General features: G+C 39.7%; 1 protein-coding gene across 3 annotated transcripts in view; it reads right to left on the bottom strand.

Annotated features, from left to right (window-relative positions):
- cpne5b (copine Vb) overlaps positions 1 to 19,792 on the bottom strand; it is a 132,032-nt gene that overhangs the window by 34,070 nt on the left and 78,170 nt on the right. For all 3 annotated transcript variants that reach the window (XM_040029275.1, XM_040029276.1, XM_040029277.1), the window contains 3 exons: positions 14,976 to 15,039; positions 1,542 to 1,645; positions 326 to 430 (listed from right to left, as the gene is read on the bottom strand). In XM_040029275.1, the coding sequence (XP_039885209.1) occupies positions 326 to 430; positions 1,542 to 1,645; positions 14,976 to 15,039 (273 nt within the window). The remainder of the gene's footprint in view (positions 1 to 325; positions 431 to 1,541; positions 1,646 to 14,975; positions 15,040 to 19,792) is intronic.

The following is a 19,792-nucleotide window of genomic DNA, read 5'->3' on the forward strand; positions in this document are numbered from 1 at the left end:
TATGAATGGGGCTTTAGCAATTAATTTTACAGTGATTGTCAGCAACTTTCAGCAACCACTCACAGCCAGTCAGCAATTGGTTGCTAACTTGGCTGATACCTTCAAGAGCAGCATTTTTAACTGTTTAATTTAATAAGAGAAAAGCTTGTTCAAAGAGAATTGTAAATTTATTCCTACATCACCATCTCTCATTTCAACATTACCGACTGTTCATGGTGTGTGTATTATATTTATTATCAGGTAGAAAGAGAAGGTCAACAGATCCAAATGCAACAGTGTGGGTAAAACAGCAGATATGCAGATAAGAAAGTGTAAATTGTTGTACCTGTCATAATCTCCATTGCAGAGTGCTCGTACTGGGATGGTAAAAGGTTGCCACACTGGATTTAATGTGTTCTTCACCACCTCTGTTTTGTGGCAGATAGTAAACCTAGAGAAGGAGAACGAATGTTATCAAATATATTCAAGAAAACAGCGAAATAAAATTTGTCCTTTGTTGCTTACACAAGCCAGAGAGAAATACAAAACTATGCAGGGAAGAAGCAGGTAATGTAGGAGATGGGCAAAACAATAAAGAAAATCTTGCAGTCTTAAATAGGGCTAGGCCAGTCTCACATATTTTAGACCATAACAAATAATTTTATATTTTGTCTAGCTTTTTAATTCCCTATCTTTGACCGCAGGTGAGACTATGATATGCTAATGGATTCCTTTGATATCTAAAATTTTTGCAGTCAAAAAAACCTCCTAAAAAGCAACAACGTATCACAGTTTTAATCCTGCCTTTTTACCCAAAGGCCTGGATTACTCATGCACTACTAATTGCCTCAAGCCTTTCAGACCCCTGTGACTCATTTAACCATGAGCCTCTAACTTTTACCTCCTCTGGCCACCAACATGTAGCATGCCTATGGGGATTGGTTTCCCAAGCTGTTAACATAAAGAGAAAAATGCATGAAAAAAAACTCAAACTAGACTAACACAACACTTGGTAAAGCATCTGTTGGCAGATAGCGCTGACTCCGTGACAATTGCAAAGCCCTCTGGGAGGCTAAACAGCACTCTGGGAAAGCGTGAGGAGATAGGAGAGTCTTGTGCATCCCTACGTGAATTGCCTCAGAAACTGTTTTTCCTATTGGTTTAAAAGGCAGGTGCAGATGCAGTGTTTTTCTTTATCTGTTCATTTTATGCTTCTTACTTTAATTGCCTCTTTTTCCAATTTGCTCTCCTGGAGTGTTTTATGTAAGGCATAGTCATGGGAGTTGTGGTTGTGGTGTGAACTGGATAGATGCCTCTGTACACAGCTTTCTGGGGTGTACGCACCTCATGAACCACTCCAGCTCCTCTCTAATAATCATATTTAGCTGTTTTTGTCTGTACTGTTCCACTAAATGTTGTGCATTTCAATCATGGACTTAACATGGCAAATGCAGCACCTTTGAATTAGACCACCGCACCAAGACTGGAGCTCCATGGATTATGTCTAAGGAGCCTTCCTCAAACGCTTCCCAATGCAAGACAAAATCACAAGCAGCACTCACGTTCCATCCTCGTTGCTTCTGTAGAAAACCATGAAAGGGTCCGACTTGCCAAAGAAGTCCTTTTTGTCCAGCTTGTTGGCACAAAACTGCATGGTGCCACTATCCTGTAGGGATGCATGGGAATGTTCATCGTTAGTTCTTTGTGATTTTAGTCATGGTGGCCTATTTCTGATCTTGCTTCCTACTTCTCCACTTTTGTCTTCACAGCTTGCAGGAGGGCAACAGATGGATGCAGCTGTTTGTGCATCACACAATAGGATACTGAATACTGAATGATGAAAAAGCATCTTTTCATTTCACGTTTTCTGACATACTGTAGTTTGTGTAGTTGTGTATATTTTTTACAGTGACAGTCAGACATCTGGACTGCCAGTGTTATTGGTTATTGTCCTTTCTGTGCTTTTCTGTTGTTGTTGTTGTTTTTTAAACATTACTAAAGACATCAAAACTGTGCGTCTGATAGCAGCTTTGCAGATTCTTGGCTTTCCCTCAACCAGCTTCTTGAGGTCGTTTCCTGGAGCTTTCCCGACAGTCTTAAAGGAATTCACACTTAATGGTGAGGACTTGTTGGCTAAATAAAATGTCAACAGTGTCACCAGGAAAGACCATCACACCTCCTTTTGCACTGGGAATCGCACATGCCGATACCATCTGTTCACACAGCAGTTAAAATATGACCTTCAACATCTGTTTCCTCTTTTTCCAAATCCAAAGTGCCACTGTTGAGTCTGATGTGAGGGTATGATTGCAGGAAAAAAACTGGCACATCAGCTTACAGGTTGAATTTCAAACCACTGATTGAAATAGTTTTCAAATTAAAAGTTCACATGCAATCTTCCCTGATAAATGCAGATTTTTCTGTATCTACTTTTAGGAAAATCTGACATTTTTGTCTGACATTCATGGAAATATAGAAAATCTCACAAATTAAAAAAAAAATGCATTTTGCATCTATGTATTCATTACTGACATATAGTCACAGTTACTGGGGTTTTCAGTGTATATTCAATTTAAATTTAAGTCTTTCAATCGATTGCATTTGCAGACTCATAAATAATGTTGTGAAATCATAACTTGGAACATGTTATGGTATAAACATTACATAATTTTCTCTTTTTATTTTTATAATTGTAATTTTATTATGCTGTCTGAAAAAGTTCTTTCTTGTAAATTGAGTGCTTAAATAAAGATAAAATAAAATAAAAAAAATTAACAATATTCAGCTTTTGCGTCAGTTTTATGTGGGCCCTGTGATGGACTGGCTGTCTGGGTCCAGTGTGCACTCCACCTGCGGGATACACCAGAACTCTCTGAACCCTGAAATGGACAAGTGATTAAGAAAATGACTGGCTGGGCAGCTGAGTGCATGGATGGACAGACGGATGGAGACTTTGGTAGATTTTCAAATGTGAAATTTAATGGTTTTGGACTTTTTCATACTGACATTTCACATAGACATAAGACACCATCTAACTGCTAAAGATCAGCAAAAATTATCTTCAGTGGGAGTCTAAAAGAGTTAGGACTCACTGTCTGTCCACTACATTCTCACACATACATGCGCTCATGCATGTGAGAATTCTCGACACTGGTGCTGAAAAGACAAAAAGCTTATTTCTTGAGGTATAGTATAATATTTTGGCAAAATACTTTCCATTTATTTATACGAGGAATGGATTTAGACATATGACTATCTAATGCTTTAGTCTGCGTAGTGTAAATGTCACCTGCTTATATGGTCTCGCTCTGTCAAGCTCTGGCACTTGGCCCAGAGTCCACTCCAGCTTTATCTATAAACACGACCTAATGATCCACTACGCGCACGTGTGTGTGCGTGCGCAGACATTGTAATCAATGTACCGTATCCATCTAGTAGCAGTCTTGCTAAAATTAGTGTCATCTGCTTACCAAGTCTAATTCTAGCATGAGTAATAGTCATCAAGTTAACGTCTTCTGATACCTGTCACAGCATCTGGAATGTGTCAGATGCTTCAGGTTCATTTCGGCCTCAGAGGAACACCAAACAGAAAGTATGCTTTGAGCTTGGGGCTTCGGTTTGTCTAATATGTTCTGAGGAAGGTTGGATGCACTTACAGGGACCTTTTATGCTTTTCCATCAGAATTTCATATTAAATTGAAACATGTTAAAAGGAATTCCTGTGAGCCAAGAGTTCAGGCTTTCGATTTGAACCTTTCTTGTTTACACAGCCACATAAAGTCAGACTTTGACTTATAAGATCACACGGATAACTTCCAATAATATGAACAGAGCAAGTGCTGTTAAAAACAGTTTTATTGGAACTTAATGAAAACATTTACGCTGAAACGTATTGTTATTGTTGGCAGTTAACCAGTTAATGGAATTCTTATGCTTACACCCTAGCATATCTCTAAGAGAGATTACCTGTGAGGGTGGGTGACCTACGGCTATTGTGGATAAACAAAGATAAACAAAGACCACAAAAAAAACATTATACACCACAAATAAATCAGAGGCCAGCAGCAGATGCTGTGAGATTAATTCTTACTGCAAAACAGCTCGTATTCTTCATCTGTAGTACTCCCACTTTCTCTAACAAATGGGCCTGATTTTGCATTTTCTCCCACTGCTGTTTATCATGAAATGTAGCGCTTTTTAAAGCTCCAAATATAAATCACTTGTCCGCTGTTTAGCATTGTAGTACTACTTGTTTACTGCTGCCGGTCCGTGTTCTGGGCTCTCCCTGTGTGCGGAGATGGGGACTGACAGAGATGGGGCCTGACTGATCTCTGGCACATGAGCTGTAGCTAATCTCTGAAACACAGTGGGTTCATTACAGTACATTTAGATGCTATAACAGTAGATTGCTGTTGTTGTCAGAGCCTCGGGCCTTCCACTGGGCAGCCATGGCGCCACTAATGATAGCTTAATAGCTTTTTAATGTTGCAGCTTGCACCTCATGTTTGGTCATGTGCCGAGTGGCAAATCAGCAAAAGAATGTGTGTGAGATTGTAGATGTGACAGGCTGGGTTTGGGAGTGAGGGCTCGAGTGTCTTTATACACAAATGCATTTTAATTCCTGTTTGCATGTTGCTACAGTGTCCTCTCACTATTTTTATCAGACACGGGCAGGCACGCTGCAGCGCACTCAAGAAAACATCACATCCAATCCAGCAGCCAGTGAGGAACTTTATCTGTATTCTGCCGTCAGCCTGAGGGACACATGCACACTACATGACTGGCGTTTGACACAGACCTCCTACATTGAGCTTACTCGCTCACTCACTTTCATTCTCTTAAAAAAACAGTCTTTTAATCCTGAGGGAGAGTGCTGACACCCACACTGCTTACTGATTGATGCACAAGCATATGTATGAGTATGAATGTGAGAAGTAGAATTTTTTTCGCTGTAGCAACAGATTTTATTTCATCTCTGGCTCTTTCTTTCATCCCATCCCTGGATACTCGATGAATATTTTCCATTTCAACAAGTGCCTGACTTCAACAAGTTTCTTACTGCTCGTGAAACCGCTCGAGCTCTCGATTCATACTGCCCTCGGCTGAAGCACACTTGCATTTTTAAACCTCTGAAGGCGCATACTGCAGCAAAAGTGTGTCCGTGCACCTTATAAAAAATTATTAATAAACTGGCCATAGGCTACAGGACCACAGACAGAAATTTAGATCAGTTCCAGGGCACTAGGTAGGCCTGAATGGTCACACTAAATTAATTCAATCAATAATTTTTAACAACAGTCCATTTTCTGCTTTACAACACTTTCCCAACCCACTAACTGCAAGCATGTGTGTGCCCGTGCATACTGCATAAAGATAATCAAAAAATACACAAATCCTCAACTCCTTGGGCACCTCTGCACCACTTCAGCTGCTGCAGCTACTTTAAATCACTTCCTTTAATTCCTGCTCTGGATTCTTCAAGTTAAGATGCATAATAGATCTAATCCATTGTATCAAAACAGCAACCCTTTGATTTGCCCTTTTCATGACCAGCAAGCTACTGGTCATGCTCCGCTCCTGATGTGCTACCTCTGGGTTTTGTGCAGACTCTTTCACTGCTGTTTGCTTTCTGGATTTTTTTCCAGACACCAGATTCTCATCAGTAGCAAACATATTTACATGAATCACTTTCAGGCAGAACTTGATGTTTGTTCTCTGCACAGTTTTGAGGTCCTCCAGGGTTTGTCCTAAAAGTAGCAGGAAAGGTGGAGGCAGTGTAGATGTCCACATGGAGACAACTTTGAAGGAGATTTTGGCCTAAATGTTTGGCTGCTATCGCCTGTGAGGAAGATAGCATTCAAAACTTGTCCCCTGCTTCCTTCAAAGATTTTTAATCTGTGTCCAGTAAAATGAAATGCATAAAAAATAAAGACTGAAATAGTAAATATAAACCCTCAACAGAGTTTGAGGAATTTGTAAGTTAAGTTTCAATAACAGATGCAAGGGTGTACTAAATCAAAGATATTCTCCTGATAAAGGTTGTTAAACTGCTCCCAGAAATCCAGTTAAAACTGCAGTCTGGGATTTGCGTGGTTTATTTTACACATCTGCTACAGAGTATCGACAGCAAGCTTTCAAGCAGTTTAGCAGTTGTTTGGTCCTGAAGGAGTTTTAGGGATCCAGCTGCAACCTGACAATTTGTGTTCATCTAACCCTCAGTAAAGTCCTCTAAATATAGCTGAAGTTGCCTCACAACCAATACCGACCTTGTCATGTTGCCCACAGCTTCTTTAGACCATCTAAAGATGCTGTAATAAAACATTTAACAATAAATAGACAGCAGATCACATTTTTTTACTGTTCTATTAATATAAATGTTAATGTAAATTAATAGCAATGCGTGTGTATGAGTGTGTGTATGTGTGTGGGTGGTTGGGTGTGTAGCAGTGTTGCTGCTACTTTGAGTCAGCAAGTAAAGACACACCAAATCTGCGAGGAGTTGACAGACACATAAAAGCATTTATGATGACAGCATGTAGAGGATATTAAATATGCATCTGTTTCTGCCTCATTAACACTCTGAGCCACAAACACACACACTTTTGCACTCCTGCTTTGTGATCAACAACCCTTTGCTAATATGGAGAGAATGGCAGTATCAATATTTAGCTAGAGGGACAAAGACTAGGTAGAGACACATTCACACCCTCAGGGGGGAATAAGGACTGTTTGTGTCAGAGCAGAAACAGTTACTGACACATAAATTATGAAAAAAAGAAGACAAATTAGCAAATGTATACTATAAACTAATTTATTAGAAACACATAGGCCTGAATTAGTGTTAGCCAGTGTGTTGTTGCCGTTTAATGCAGAAAAAAAAAAGAAAAGGGGGGCAATCAGCGAATTAATTAAATTCCCAATTGATGAGTCTGAGAGGAAATAGTGAGTCAAAGGTGGGCTTAGTGGGCTAGTATGTTGTCCTTCTGTGTTCAGTGATGTATGAGAGCACAGATTTATGATCATTACATCATCATATTGATTGTCCAGTCATTATAAACTGTGACAGTTATTACACAAACCCACTTAACCCACTTCCTAAGTTTGACATCATCTGGGTCCAAACTCTTCTTCAGTTTCCAAACTCAAGCAAACACTGTGGCATCACTAAGAATTTAAAATAACTCAATCTTTTAATTTCCAATACAGTGATGAGTGTTGCTGCTCTCCCAGGTATACTAAAGTTTAACATCCAAGCATCCATGAAGAAAGAGGATTTAGGAAGTTTAATGGGCTTAGAAGTTAGCAGCAAGTTAGCTCGCTAGTTTCAAATATAAAGATGGAATGATATAAAATGGCATATATACCATATATCATAGTTACAGTGATATACATAAACAGAAGCAATGTTTGCAGGGTATTGAAGTTAGGCTAGCTGGTAAATAATTTATAATAATCATATTCTACCTGGTTGCTAGCTACAGAGCTACTGTTAGGATAATATAATCACATTAGAACAGCAAAGATGGAGGATGACTATTAATGTTTTTCCCCTCAGTAAAAGTCAGTGTGAGGGCTCCTGATGAGCAGAGACAAATGCTGAAAACGGACCGTCCACAACACGAGGTTAGTCACTAACATGCTGCTGCGTGGTTTGAATTACTCACTCTGAAAAATACCTGATCCTAAGCTTCATGTCCTCACTGAAATGGTTAGCATCAGAGTGATTATCTTCTGAATCTTTCAAATATTTGGTGCCTGGTAAACTGTGAACACATGGGCTGTAGCTTTTAAAAACTTAGCTTAAAAATGTGCAGCACATGATTATTGCTAATAAAAAGTCAGACAGGCCAACAGTGATCACTGATTACTTTTATGGGCTTGTTTATTATATTAAATAAAATAAGATAGAATTACAACACAAACAAGAGCCTCAGTGAACGCAGTAGGAGGTTGGACCCGGAAGCAACGTTGATCACAAGTGAACAGCTAATATCTTACTTTCCTCTGTTCTTGCTTGATTTATAGCTGCAATAAATCTGAATTTGTGGTCTATGTTTTCATGATGGTTTGTAGAATTTAATAAGTTTACCAAACAGTGTACATGAGGGGAATTATGCAGAAGCAATTTCTCCTCCACACAGAAAGCATCTTCTAATGACCCCATTCCCAGCCGCTCCAGGTTTTTCCTCCTTTCTACATTTCAATACTGTATTTTCCATTTTCCATTTGTTCTCTGCTCACGCTGATCGAAAACCTGTTCCACTTAGCTCCACACCAAATGTTCTGAAGGCTGCCCTTCAGATGTACTGTACAATCTGAAGTGGAATTTAGAGGCATCAAAGAAGATTTTAAAAAAGAAAAATGGAAGCACGGCAAGTGGAGGCGACCAGACGAGGAGGCTGCCATTCGGATTTAGGAAACTGCTCAGATGAGAATGTTTCGTCCTCATCACAATGACAGAAAGATCAATCAGAAGCAAAGAAGCAAAAAAGACATATATATCGGGGCCTGTCAGAAAGCAAATTAAATTCCTGGCTGTTACACATGCAAAGACTAAACATCTGTACTCTTAGTAAGGAAACTTCTCCACTGGCTGTTTTGGTCAATCACACAGATGGCAAAATAGTCGGGCAGGCAGTTAAATTTAAGCAATTAAAGCAAAATGAAAATCCTCACGGGGATCTATCAGCTTTTAATGTGGTGGAAGTTTCTCTTAAAGCAAGAGCAAATATAGAGATGCTGGGGGCAAAACCAAGCTTCTGTGCTCCCACTTTGTGAAGAAAGAGTTGCCTTATTGCCAGTGGGATTCAGTGATATAGTACATGTACTGGAAGAGATTAGGTGGTCAGTGTTACCATGAGGATACTGTGTACATCCAGAACTGTGTGCAAGAAAAGTCAGCACACTACCAAGCGAAAATACAGCCGCTAGATTTGGAGGGGGAGCGGCCACGTTGTCAGAAATCCTGCAGGATTTAGGATCCCCGAAACATTTGAAATTTGCATGAAGCCATAACCACCCCCGCAAATTGGTTGCTTCGGGTGTGTTGATAGCGTCAGCAAGTGGGTGTTAATCAAATTTACGTGACCTAATATTTTTAAATTTACCATGTTTAGATAGCAGCAAGAACTTTTAATAACCAGCACACAGAGTTGGTGACATGTTTCAGTATACTCAGATTGATTACTTTGCTCCATGGCTCATAAACTTGATTAAATAGGAGAACAGTCTTGTCTTTAATTGCTAGCTCCGTTTCATAAGCTCTCATGGTATTTTGTCCATATGCTTCAGATTTATCAAAGTCAATCTTTGTGGAAATCAGAGAGATAAATAATAGAACATATTTTAATCAAATCAAATCAAATCAAATCACTTTTATTGTCACATCACATGTGCAGGCACACTGGCACAGCACATGCGAGTGAAATTCTTGTGTGCGAGCCCCACAAGCAACAGAGATGTGCAAACACAACAACACAAACGAGCAAAATACAAGAATGGCCGACCTGAAACTAATAAATATATGTACAATATATAATAGTGTATGCATTTCTGGATGTGTATACTAAATATTTTCGTGTGTGTGTGTGTGTGTGTGTGTGTGTGTGTGTGTGTGTATGTGTATACACATTTTTACAAATTAAATAGTAAAAAAAACAAAACAAAACAATAATAATAATAATAATAATAATAATAATAATAAAATATATAAATTATACAGAGTTGAATATGTGCAAAACAAGTGGCATTTATATACAGTGTGGAGTGCATAATGTTGAAGTTCCAGTAGTGAAGCTGAGGTGTCTATGACGTGTTCAGCAGTCTGATGGCCTGGTGGAAGAAGCTGTCTCTCAGTCTGCTGGTACGGGACCGGATGCTGCAGAACCTCCTTCCTGATGGAAGCAGTCTGAACAGTTTATGGCTGGGGTGACTGGAGTCCTTGATGATCCTCCCCGCTTTCCTCAGGCAGCGCTTCCTGTAGATGTCTTGGAGGGAGGGAAGCTCACCTCCAATTATCCGTTCAGAGCACCGCACTACTCGCTGGAGAGCTTTGCAGTTGTAGGCGGTGCTGTTGCCATACCAGGTGGTGATGCATCCAGTGAGGATGCTCTCAATGGCACAGTGATAGAAGGTCCTGAGGATGCGGGGGCTCATGCCGAATCTTTTCAGTCTCCTGAGAAAGAAGAGGCGCTGCTGCGCCTTCTTCACTGTTTTGTTTGTGTGTACTGACCACGTAAGATCCTCAGCCAGATGTACTCCAAGGAACCGGAAGCTGCTCACTCTCTCCACAGCAGCGCCGTTGATGGTGATGGGGGTGTGTACTTCTCTGCACCTCCGGAAGTCCACTATCAACTCCTTTGTCTTTGCGACGTTGAGGGTGAGATGGTTGTCTTGACACCAGTGGGTCAGGGCGCTGACCTCCTCCCTGTAAGCCGTCTCATCACCGTTGGTGATAAGACCCACCACTGTAGTGTCGTCCGCAAACTTCACGATGATGTTGGAGCTGTTAGTGGCTGTAATCGGGGTTGCATTTGTTTTGTTTTCGTTTTATTTTTAATATATTAGCCTTTGTGTAATCAATAATAATTCAATCAGGGTAATACAACATGGAACCTTTCTGGCAATACCTATTTTGTTTATCTAAAAGTTGCATATGAAGACGCAGAGCTTCTGAGAAAGCGTTAATAATGGGTAAAAGAAATGAATCACGGTCCGGCCACATTAAAGAACACATCTTCAACCATTCCATGTTTTTCCTTAATTTTCTTTTTCACATTTAAAGCTTAATGATTTCATCCCCGAAAGCCAGTGTAACCCATAAGGTCTAGTGATATAGACTAATTGCATCCGTAGACCATACAAAATGTAGAGAGAGGATGTTTCAGTGGGTTAACATTCATTTTTTGGCATGAGCCAGCTCTGGTCTACAGCATTGCCAACTGAGGGGTGAAGATATCTTTTTTCGCTGTCTTTGATCTACACTTAAAAGTCTGCTACTGGCATGATCACGGTGGAGTAAGAAACCTTATACTGAGAGATAAAATGTAGGGGAACACACTTTGATTCATTTTGCACATGCTGGGTATGTGCAAACATTACTCGACCCTGGTAAAGCATAATAATAATTATGTTGTGGCAGTAGGTCGAAATAAAGAAAGGTTATAATAAAGTTCCACCCTGAAATTGAGATTATCACACACTAGGTAGGAAACTCAAACATTTTGATTGGATAGCCCATGAGCTTATAGGCTGCAAGAGACATATTAACAAAAAAAGCAGTAATCAAGAGGTCCATGAGGGGTTGTTAATAATGCTGATTTGCAAAAAGAGAACAGAGGTTGAGGGCCACAAAGGTAAATGTGGAGCCACATGCTACATTGCATTACATCCCAGTATAACGTTTTGCTGTTATTCATCATCTCAAGAGACTCTATACACACGGCCCCTTTGCAGGACCCCAGACTGTATCTTTAATGTACTTGCATTTCTTCTAATATCCATATAAGAACTACAGAAACTACAGTGAAACATTGTAAAGCTTTTCCAAAGTTACTTGATCTTTGCAGTACTTTTATTGTTGTTGCAGCACTTTACGTATGCAAATGAGGCTGATAAAGTTTAATAATTTATGCGAACAGATGTATTAAAACTTCCTGCTGTAGACTGTGTAAGCAAAAAGACTAAAGAAATACTGGCCCACCACACGCTCGCTTCTACTGGGACTACAGCATAAATAGAAACTGGTAATAACGCCAGCTCATTAATACTTAATTCATGTTAACCTCTTAAACCTTGCCAGACCCACCAACGAGGCCATCATTACAAAGTCATGTTCACAAAATCCAGTGAACTGTACTCAGGTCAAGACGTTGTTGTCTTTCCAGGGATAGCAAATGTCTAAATTATAGAAGAAACAGAGAGAGAGAGAAATTTTAAACAGTCGTCACACAGACGTGGTGAAGAAGGTACGTGATATATAGTAGAGTTTACAAGTTGTTTGATTTTTAGGTTTAGTTACAGGAATAGGCATTTTATTATTAAAAAATCTGTTGTCTATGGCTGAAGCCAAGGCTAAAAGAGCTGTAAGAGTGAAAAACTTTAAATAGTATAGTCTATATAGTGTAGCACTATATACATTTGCCTCACAATCAAAAGATCCCTGGTTTGATACCAGGAGGAGACACAACTGTCTCAGGGGCTTGCGTTGGGAAGGGCATCTGGTGTAAAAAATAAAATGTGAGGTGACCTATTTTGACTAACTTTGAGTATAGTTCTTGACTGTAATAAACTGAGCTAAGAGTGTCTGTAAAGCTCTCTAGGATAGCTCAGCATTAGTAGATTTTTTGTTGCACTTTCTATTACAGATGAGTAATAATGTTGTAATAGTGGAGTAAACAGACTAGAAAGTTATTACCACTTCATTACAAAAGTAATAGAAAAGTCATAAAAGTATTGAGAAACTACCACATGTTTCCTGGACCTTGTTTTTATAGGTTATTAATGTGGCCTTAAATAGAAACAGGCACTTTGTTGCCCTGATTGTTGGTTATTACACAGAAATTATCAGGTAATATAACTTCTGTTTATCAGGTGTTTTCAGGTAATAAGCCACAACATTAAACATATATATTGTTACCTTCAAACAAAGACTAATACTGGGGACAAAAGAATAATTTCAGCATTATGGTAATTTTATCATCATATTTTCAATTAGCATAAAACAAAATTAACTTATTTATTATACGGTTACTACCACAGATTATTATATATACTGTATATATTAAAAAAACAGATTTTGCCATTTTATTGCTAGCGGGTTATTATATTGTTACTATACCTTTACTATACTATTACCAATTTGTTTTGCCTTATGCACATACATTTGCTTCCACATTATTATGCCCAGTTTCTGCCCTGTTACTTACAAGTTACCCGGTTACATCAAGGTCAATGTGGTATTGCTCTGGCACAATGTTGATTTGAGAGAATTACATGGTTACCAGTTTGGCGGCTAGCACAAACTTGCTAAATCCATATTATTACCTTTTTGTTTCCACGTAATTACCCCACTATTACCACATTATTACCTAGCTGCGATAGAAAGTGCGGCTGATATTTTTACACTGGGTCATTTACTATATGTGACCCTTTTCACATATAAACTCCAGCCTGTTACCTAAAATGTAACAAAACATTTTGCACAATGCTTCTAATATAAGTACCGACTGCAGTTGGTGAACAAATGTGTGAAAGAGACAGTATACAAATGTGTAGTATGTGTGTGTTTATGCATGTGCATCCCACAGGCTGCAGGGGACAAGGTCAGGCAGGACGGCATTTTAATTAACCATCACTCAGTCTCACACTATCATCAGCCAAGCAGTTTTTATAGCTAAGAGCTGGTATACACCAGGCGTGAAATAACCCTATATTGATTAATTTCAGTGCCTTTGTGACCGTTTCTATCTGTTTGATTGTGTCTTTTTCTCTCATCTAGACACACTCTGTACACGCAGAAATGTCTGTTTCATCATCTTATCACTGCTTGTTTGATCTTTCATTTTCATTGTGCCATTTTTTCTTTCCCTTTCGCGCTCTCTACGTTATTTCTTTTCTCTTTGGACAGCTTCTTGTATTCACATGTTCCTGTTTTAATCTGTATGCTGGAACCCCAGTGAACCATTTAAAATCTGTATACCAGAATTGGCTGAGGAGGCATTCAACATTCACCACATCATGTTCTCGGGTCCTTTCATTAGAGAGCAGGTCAGCGCGCAGTGTGTAACACCCAGCAGCCGAGTCTGTGTGCGTGATAGGTTGGGTTTTTTTTATACATTTTTATACAGATGGGTAGATGTGCAAACATCCAGACTGATACACGAACGCTACGGTTGCACCAATGACTTGATTAGCTGATCATCAGAAAATAATCTGCAGCGTTTTATTGCTAACTAATGAAGGTTCAAGCAGTGAAACTGCACAGGTGCCATACTGAGTTCTAGCTTTTCTTTTGTGTCTTCATCCTTATTTTCTTCCTCATCTCATATTCTTTTTTCCCTTGGATGCCCCTAGGTCTATAAGGGAGAGCGACGAAGTGTGGTACTAGGGATCCCTGATTCTTTCCACTGAGTTATATGCTTACACGCGTTGAGAATTCTAGCATCACCAGTAGGCATTTAGAGACATCCAACCATGCATTTTCTTCCGCTTATCCAGTTCAGGGTCATGGCAGTGACTGGAGTCTACCCCAGCTGTCACACAGTGAGGGGTAGGGTACACCCTGGATAGGTCACCATTCTGTCACAAGGCCATCCCATAGAGACAGAGTACTATTCACATTCACATCTATGGCCGAGTTAGAACCTCCAGGATAGCGGGCTCATGGATTCAGACCCAGGACCATCTTCCTGTGAAACAACAGAACTAACCACTGTGCCGTCCATATTTTTAACCATATGTTCAATTTTTCAAAATTAGGTATTTTCTGCTGTGTACTCTTCCTCCATTTTCAAAGCCAGAGGATTATACAGTGGAGGCTGACAAAGAATCTATAACAAACAAACACGGTACCATTGCCCGAGGCCACATTTTGAGAATATAGATTTCTCTTTGAGACATATAAAGTATTCGTGTAATAATTCATACAACCATCATTTTTGTAGAAATTGTAAGAAAAGTTGTTTAGATTAAAAAATAATCATATATTGCACCTCATGGGGAACAAAGACAGACAGTAGGCAGTAAATCAACACACTACTGGGATGAGGTTTTGAAATTATTTCAAGGTGACCAGTACCAACTTCTTAAAACTATTATGGGGTAGTTTCTTAAAGTGGACAAAAGGATGTTTCTATGAGCCTTGGTTTCTTTTGTCCCTTCCAGCTTCCATGTTTCTCTATCCACTTTATGTGTGATGTCTGTTTAACCAGGCTTTGCTAGCAGATGTTTGCTTGCTAATAAGTGTTTGGCAGGGGGGATTATTATGGTTTACTCACTCGACAGTTGCTCAGCTCCTCTGCAGTCAGGATAATAGTTCCACATTTCTTTCCTGGAATCCCTCTGTGAAAGGAAATCAAGAAAACAATAAAAGCTTAACAGAAATCAAAGAAAAAAACATCTTTTTTTTTCTTTCCCACTTATTGGCTTTTAATTGATCAGTGAGGCTGCTGTGGAAATCAAGGCTAATTTGTGTATTTTCTATCTCTGAACAAGTTCTCTTGACTATCCAACTATTCAAGTCTAACTCATGTTTTCTTATTTTTTATTTGACTCTGATGATTTTCAGCACAGACATATGTTCCATCTTAGCCAATCCTGTTTAGAAGGATTTAAAAATATGTGCTGGCAGTTTTAGATGTCTTAATGTTTGATGCAGCTAATCAGTCTTTAGGGGATACGGATAGATGCCACATAGATTTGTTCAACTTTTAGGCTGGTGAACACGTAGCAATTAGGGAGCAGAGATGAGTTCTGGTTTGACTTGAATTGATTTTAGTTTGTTTGCTCTGACTTTCTAATCAGCACATGACAGTTCATATTACAGATGATCTCATATAGAGACAGTCACTGATGCCTTAATTTCCTTTCATCTTGGCTTCATTATTAGAGTTAATACTAAGTTGTAGTGACAAGTAAATCCATCATGACGTCACCTGTTCAGAAAACTGGATTAAAGCTTTAACCCTGTAACCCTGAGTTTTTGAGATCTTTAGATCTTTAGTGTGATTTTTAAAACTCAAGCAAATTGATATTTTTTTAGAAGGTATGTTAGAAAAATTCAATTTGCTGCTAATTATTCATTGATTCGGGTTTTACAGGGTTAAATAGAGAGTGAAGAAATGCTATAAAAGCAGATAGACAAGCAAAGAAATCATCGAAATGCTCATTGGGTAAACATGCTTTCGAACACTTTTCTTTATGTTGCTGTTGATGTCACATAATTAATTGTATTATCGCTTGATTCCTTGCTCAAAGCTAAACTATTCAGAGATATTCTCTGCTTGGCAGTATTACAATGTTATGCAGATTGAGTTTATGTGCTAATTGACATGCTTCGGATCAATTTTCATCAAATCTCAATTTCAAAGAGAAAAAAAGAGATTCACAAGATTTTGAACATCAGGAAGGCCATCAAAGACTCTGCCCCCTTGTTTCGCTTATTATACTCAACTCAGAGAGAGCGTGGGGAGGCAATGGTCTGTTTCTTTGAAGCTTACACATTTCAGTCTTTTCTCTTACTTTACGAGATACAATTCTGTTTGATAGGAAATATATATATATTTGCCTTAATATCTTGAGAATGTATGTGGGAATGAACATTCTCTTACAGATGAACATTTCCTAGGTTTACAGCCATATAGCTATTGACTGTCTATACGAGAAACAAAGGAAATCAATTCACGATTACTGTACACCAGCAGGCAATAGCTGGTGAACTAACCCCAGCACTGTTAACTCCCTCCCACAATTTTATTCTTTAGGTTTTACTCAGCTCCTGTAGAAGAGTTGATCTACTGCCATGGATTTACTTCAGCCTTGTTAGAAAATCCAGAAAATTGAAAATCGTGACAACTCCAATTAATCAAATAATTTTTTTTTACAAAAATCTGGTAATCATATTGGACTCAGGGGCGCTTGTGTGTGGAAGAATTCATCATTGCTGGTGTTACTCTGACCTCTTAATCCTGACTGCAGCTCAGACCTCTGCACCAGTTTTCAAGCAAGAGAAACCCCATTAATCACCTCGCTTCACTGGCTCCCTGTTAGCTACAGATTGAGATACAAACTTCTTTTTGTGTAGAAATCATTAAATGGTCTTGCCCCAGCTAACTTTTCTGAACATGCTGTCAGAGACCTGAAATTCTCTGCTCCTGCAGTGTATTTGGGTCCTGGAACAATTAATCAGTGCAAACAATGGTTAATTGTTCCAGATTTGTCTGTGTGTAGATGTTCTTGAGTATGTGGCAGTAAGGTGTGATTGTATTATAATATCACTATTTTGGAACAGTTTTCTGTCTCAGCTGTTGCACCATTGTGACCCTAAAGTTTACTGTTATTAAGTTGGAACATGTTAACTGTGTAATTCACGAGCTGTTTATTTTATTATCCATGTGGGGCAGTATTGTGTTTTATTTTACAGTAACAAGTAGTGTAAGGGATTAAAATTTGAATGCACTAATGACATTATAGTCAATTACCCCATAACAGTAACACAATTAATGAGTAATGTAATACAGTTCCTTGGTGAAGAGAATTTGTAAAGTAATTTAATTACTTTACAAATAATTTATACAGTTGTGATCAGAAGGTGGCAAACACTCTTCATGGGCTTTAATGTCATGGTAATTTTGGACTTTTAATGATTGAACTGTTCTTTTTCCAAGGTAGAATTATTGTACAGTCGACATCTCCAATTGCTTTATAAACAGAAATTGGGTTTCTTTCTACACAGTCTCAGACATATAGAGATACTCCCTCCAATCTTTTAGTAAGCGGTGCTGAAGGTTCTACAGTGTCTTTTAACTTGACAACGCCAAGGCTTTTACTTGACGACAACTTGACGAAAGCTGGTAGTTTCTCTTTGCCAGCCTAGTAAGGATTTGTTTGTCTGGAACTGCTGAAACACCAGCGTCACTATACCTATACATAGTGAAGTGAATTTTACATCGCTGTGAACTAAGAGGGTGTTGACCAAGAAAGAAACTCCTACTCTAAAATCAGCACCTTCAAGCCTAAAATTTACTGGTGCCCACATAGAAAAACCAAGTGTTTTTGTTACCAACTTTCAAGCGTGGTGGTGGTAGGGTTTTTGCTACCAGTAGTAATACTGCATAGCTGAAAGTGTACGGAATAATAAAGATGGAAGATTATCTCTAAATTCTTCGACTTCACCTCAAATCAACAGCTAAATGGCTGAAACTTGGACACAGGTGGATGTTCCAACAACACAGTGATTTCAAACACACATCAAACTGGTTTTAGAATTGTCAGGAAACGGCTGTGTGCAGGCAGGAGAGGACCCAGATGCAGACTCATAGGCGGAGACCACTCAAAACTCAAAACACTGCTTTATTGCATGCATGGAAGATATACAAGAATAAACTACACTGGGAAATGCTAAACTAAAACACAGGAAGACACACAGGTAGAGACAGCCATGAGGGAGAACGCGACACGAAACTGAGGGAGACGCGGACATAAATACACAGAAGGATAACGAGGGACGTGAGCACACACGAGGAGCACAGCTGACGCCTATAACTATAACGAGACAGGGGAAGACCAAGCCCAACATGACGAACACTGACGGGGACTATCAAAGTAAAACAGGAAGTACAAAGACGTAGACTGGAGGGGAAGAGAAAACACGGAGGAGCACGAGGGAGAGAGGCAAACATGACGGCTGGGAAAACAAGACAGAAAACATAACTAAAGAAAGACTACTAAAGAACCAAGACATAACCAAAAATACAGAAATATCACAAGGAAACACAAAACGCTGGGTAAGAAGGACCCAGAACCCTGACAGGAATAGGTAAAGCAGGATAACATTAAGCTTCTGGAACAGTCTTCCCAAAGCCCTGACCTCAAGCCTATTATGCCGAAAAGCTGAGTGGGACCAGGAAAGCAACCAATTTAACTGAACTCCACAAACTCTGCCAAGAAGACCTTTCACTTGCATCCCAGTCACGGAAGCGTTGGAGGTAGTGCGTAAGAGATTACAGGATGACCCCAACCTCAGCAACAGGACCACTCTCAGCATCGACCAAGTGTGTTTGCTTTTGGAACTGTGTCTTCATTCCACCTACTTCACATACAAGGGTCAGTTCTACAGGCAGAAACATGGGTGTGCCATGGGCTCCCCAGTTTCACCCATCGTGGCCAATTTGTACATGGAAGAAGTGGAAAAGATGGCTTTGCTATCCTGGAACATCACCAAGCCATTGGTTCAGATATGTGGATGACACCTGGGTGAAAATCAAATCTCAGGACGTACCACAATTCACGGATCACATTAACTCGGTGAACCGACACATCAAATTCACCAGGGAGGATATGAAAAGTGGCAGGTTAGCCTTCTTAGACTGTGAGATTTCCATCAGTAATGGGGGACATCTAAAAGCTGACGTGTACAGTAAACCTACACATACAGATCAGTATTTAAGGTTTGACTCTCATCATCCACTGGAGCACAAACTGGGTGTCATCAGGATGCTACAACACAGAGCGAACACCATCCCCACTGACACAGCAGCCAGGGAGGCAGAAGAACAGCACATCAAGAAGGCCCTGAGTAAATGTGGTTATCCCAGCTGGACTTTTGTCAAAGCTGGAAAGGCACCTAAAGAAAGCTCCAGCCGATCCAGGAGAGAAGGACAACCGCTGCCCAAGCGAAAACCTGTAGTGATCCCTTATGTATCAGGAGTATCGGAACAGTTGAGACGCATTTTTTCAAAACACCGGGTCTCTGTGGCTTTTAAACCCCAAAACACGCTTCGCCAAAAATTGGTCCACCCCAAGGATCGGGTCCCCCAACACAAACAGAGTAACATAGTGTACGCTGTTAAGTGCCAGGAGGATTGCCAGGATTTATACATCGGGGAAACCAAACAACCTCTGGCGAAGCGAATGGCACAACACAGAAGAGCTACCTCATCAGGCCAGGACTCTGCAGTCTATTTACACCTACAGGCCAGTGGACACTCCGTCAATGATGAGGATGTACACATCCTGGACAGGGAGGAACGCTGGTTTGAGTGCGGAGTCAAGGAGGCCATTTACGTGAAAAGGGAGAGACCATCTCTGAATCGAG

This window comes from Simochromis diagramma, unplaced genomic scaffold (assembly GCF_900408965.1).
Source record: "Simochromis diagramma unplaced genomic scaffold, fSimDia1.1 OVJJ01000483.1, whole genome shotgun sequence".
Classification (NCBI taxonomy): Eukaryota; Metazoa; Chordata; class Actinopteri; order Cichliformes; family Cichlidae; genus Simochromis; species Simochromis diagramma.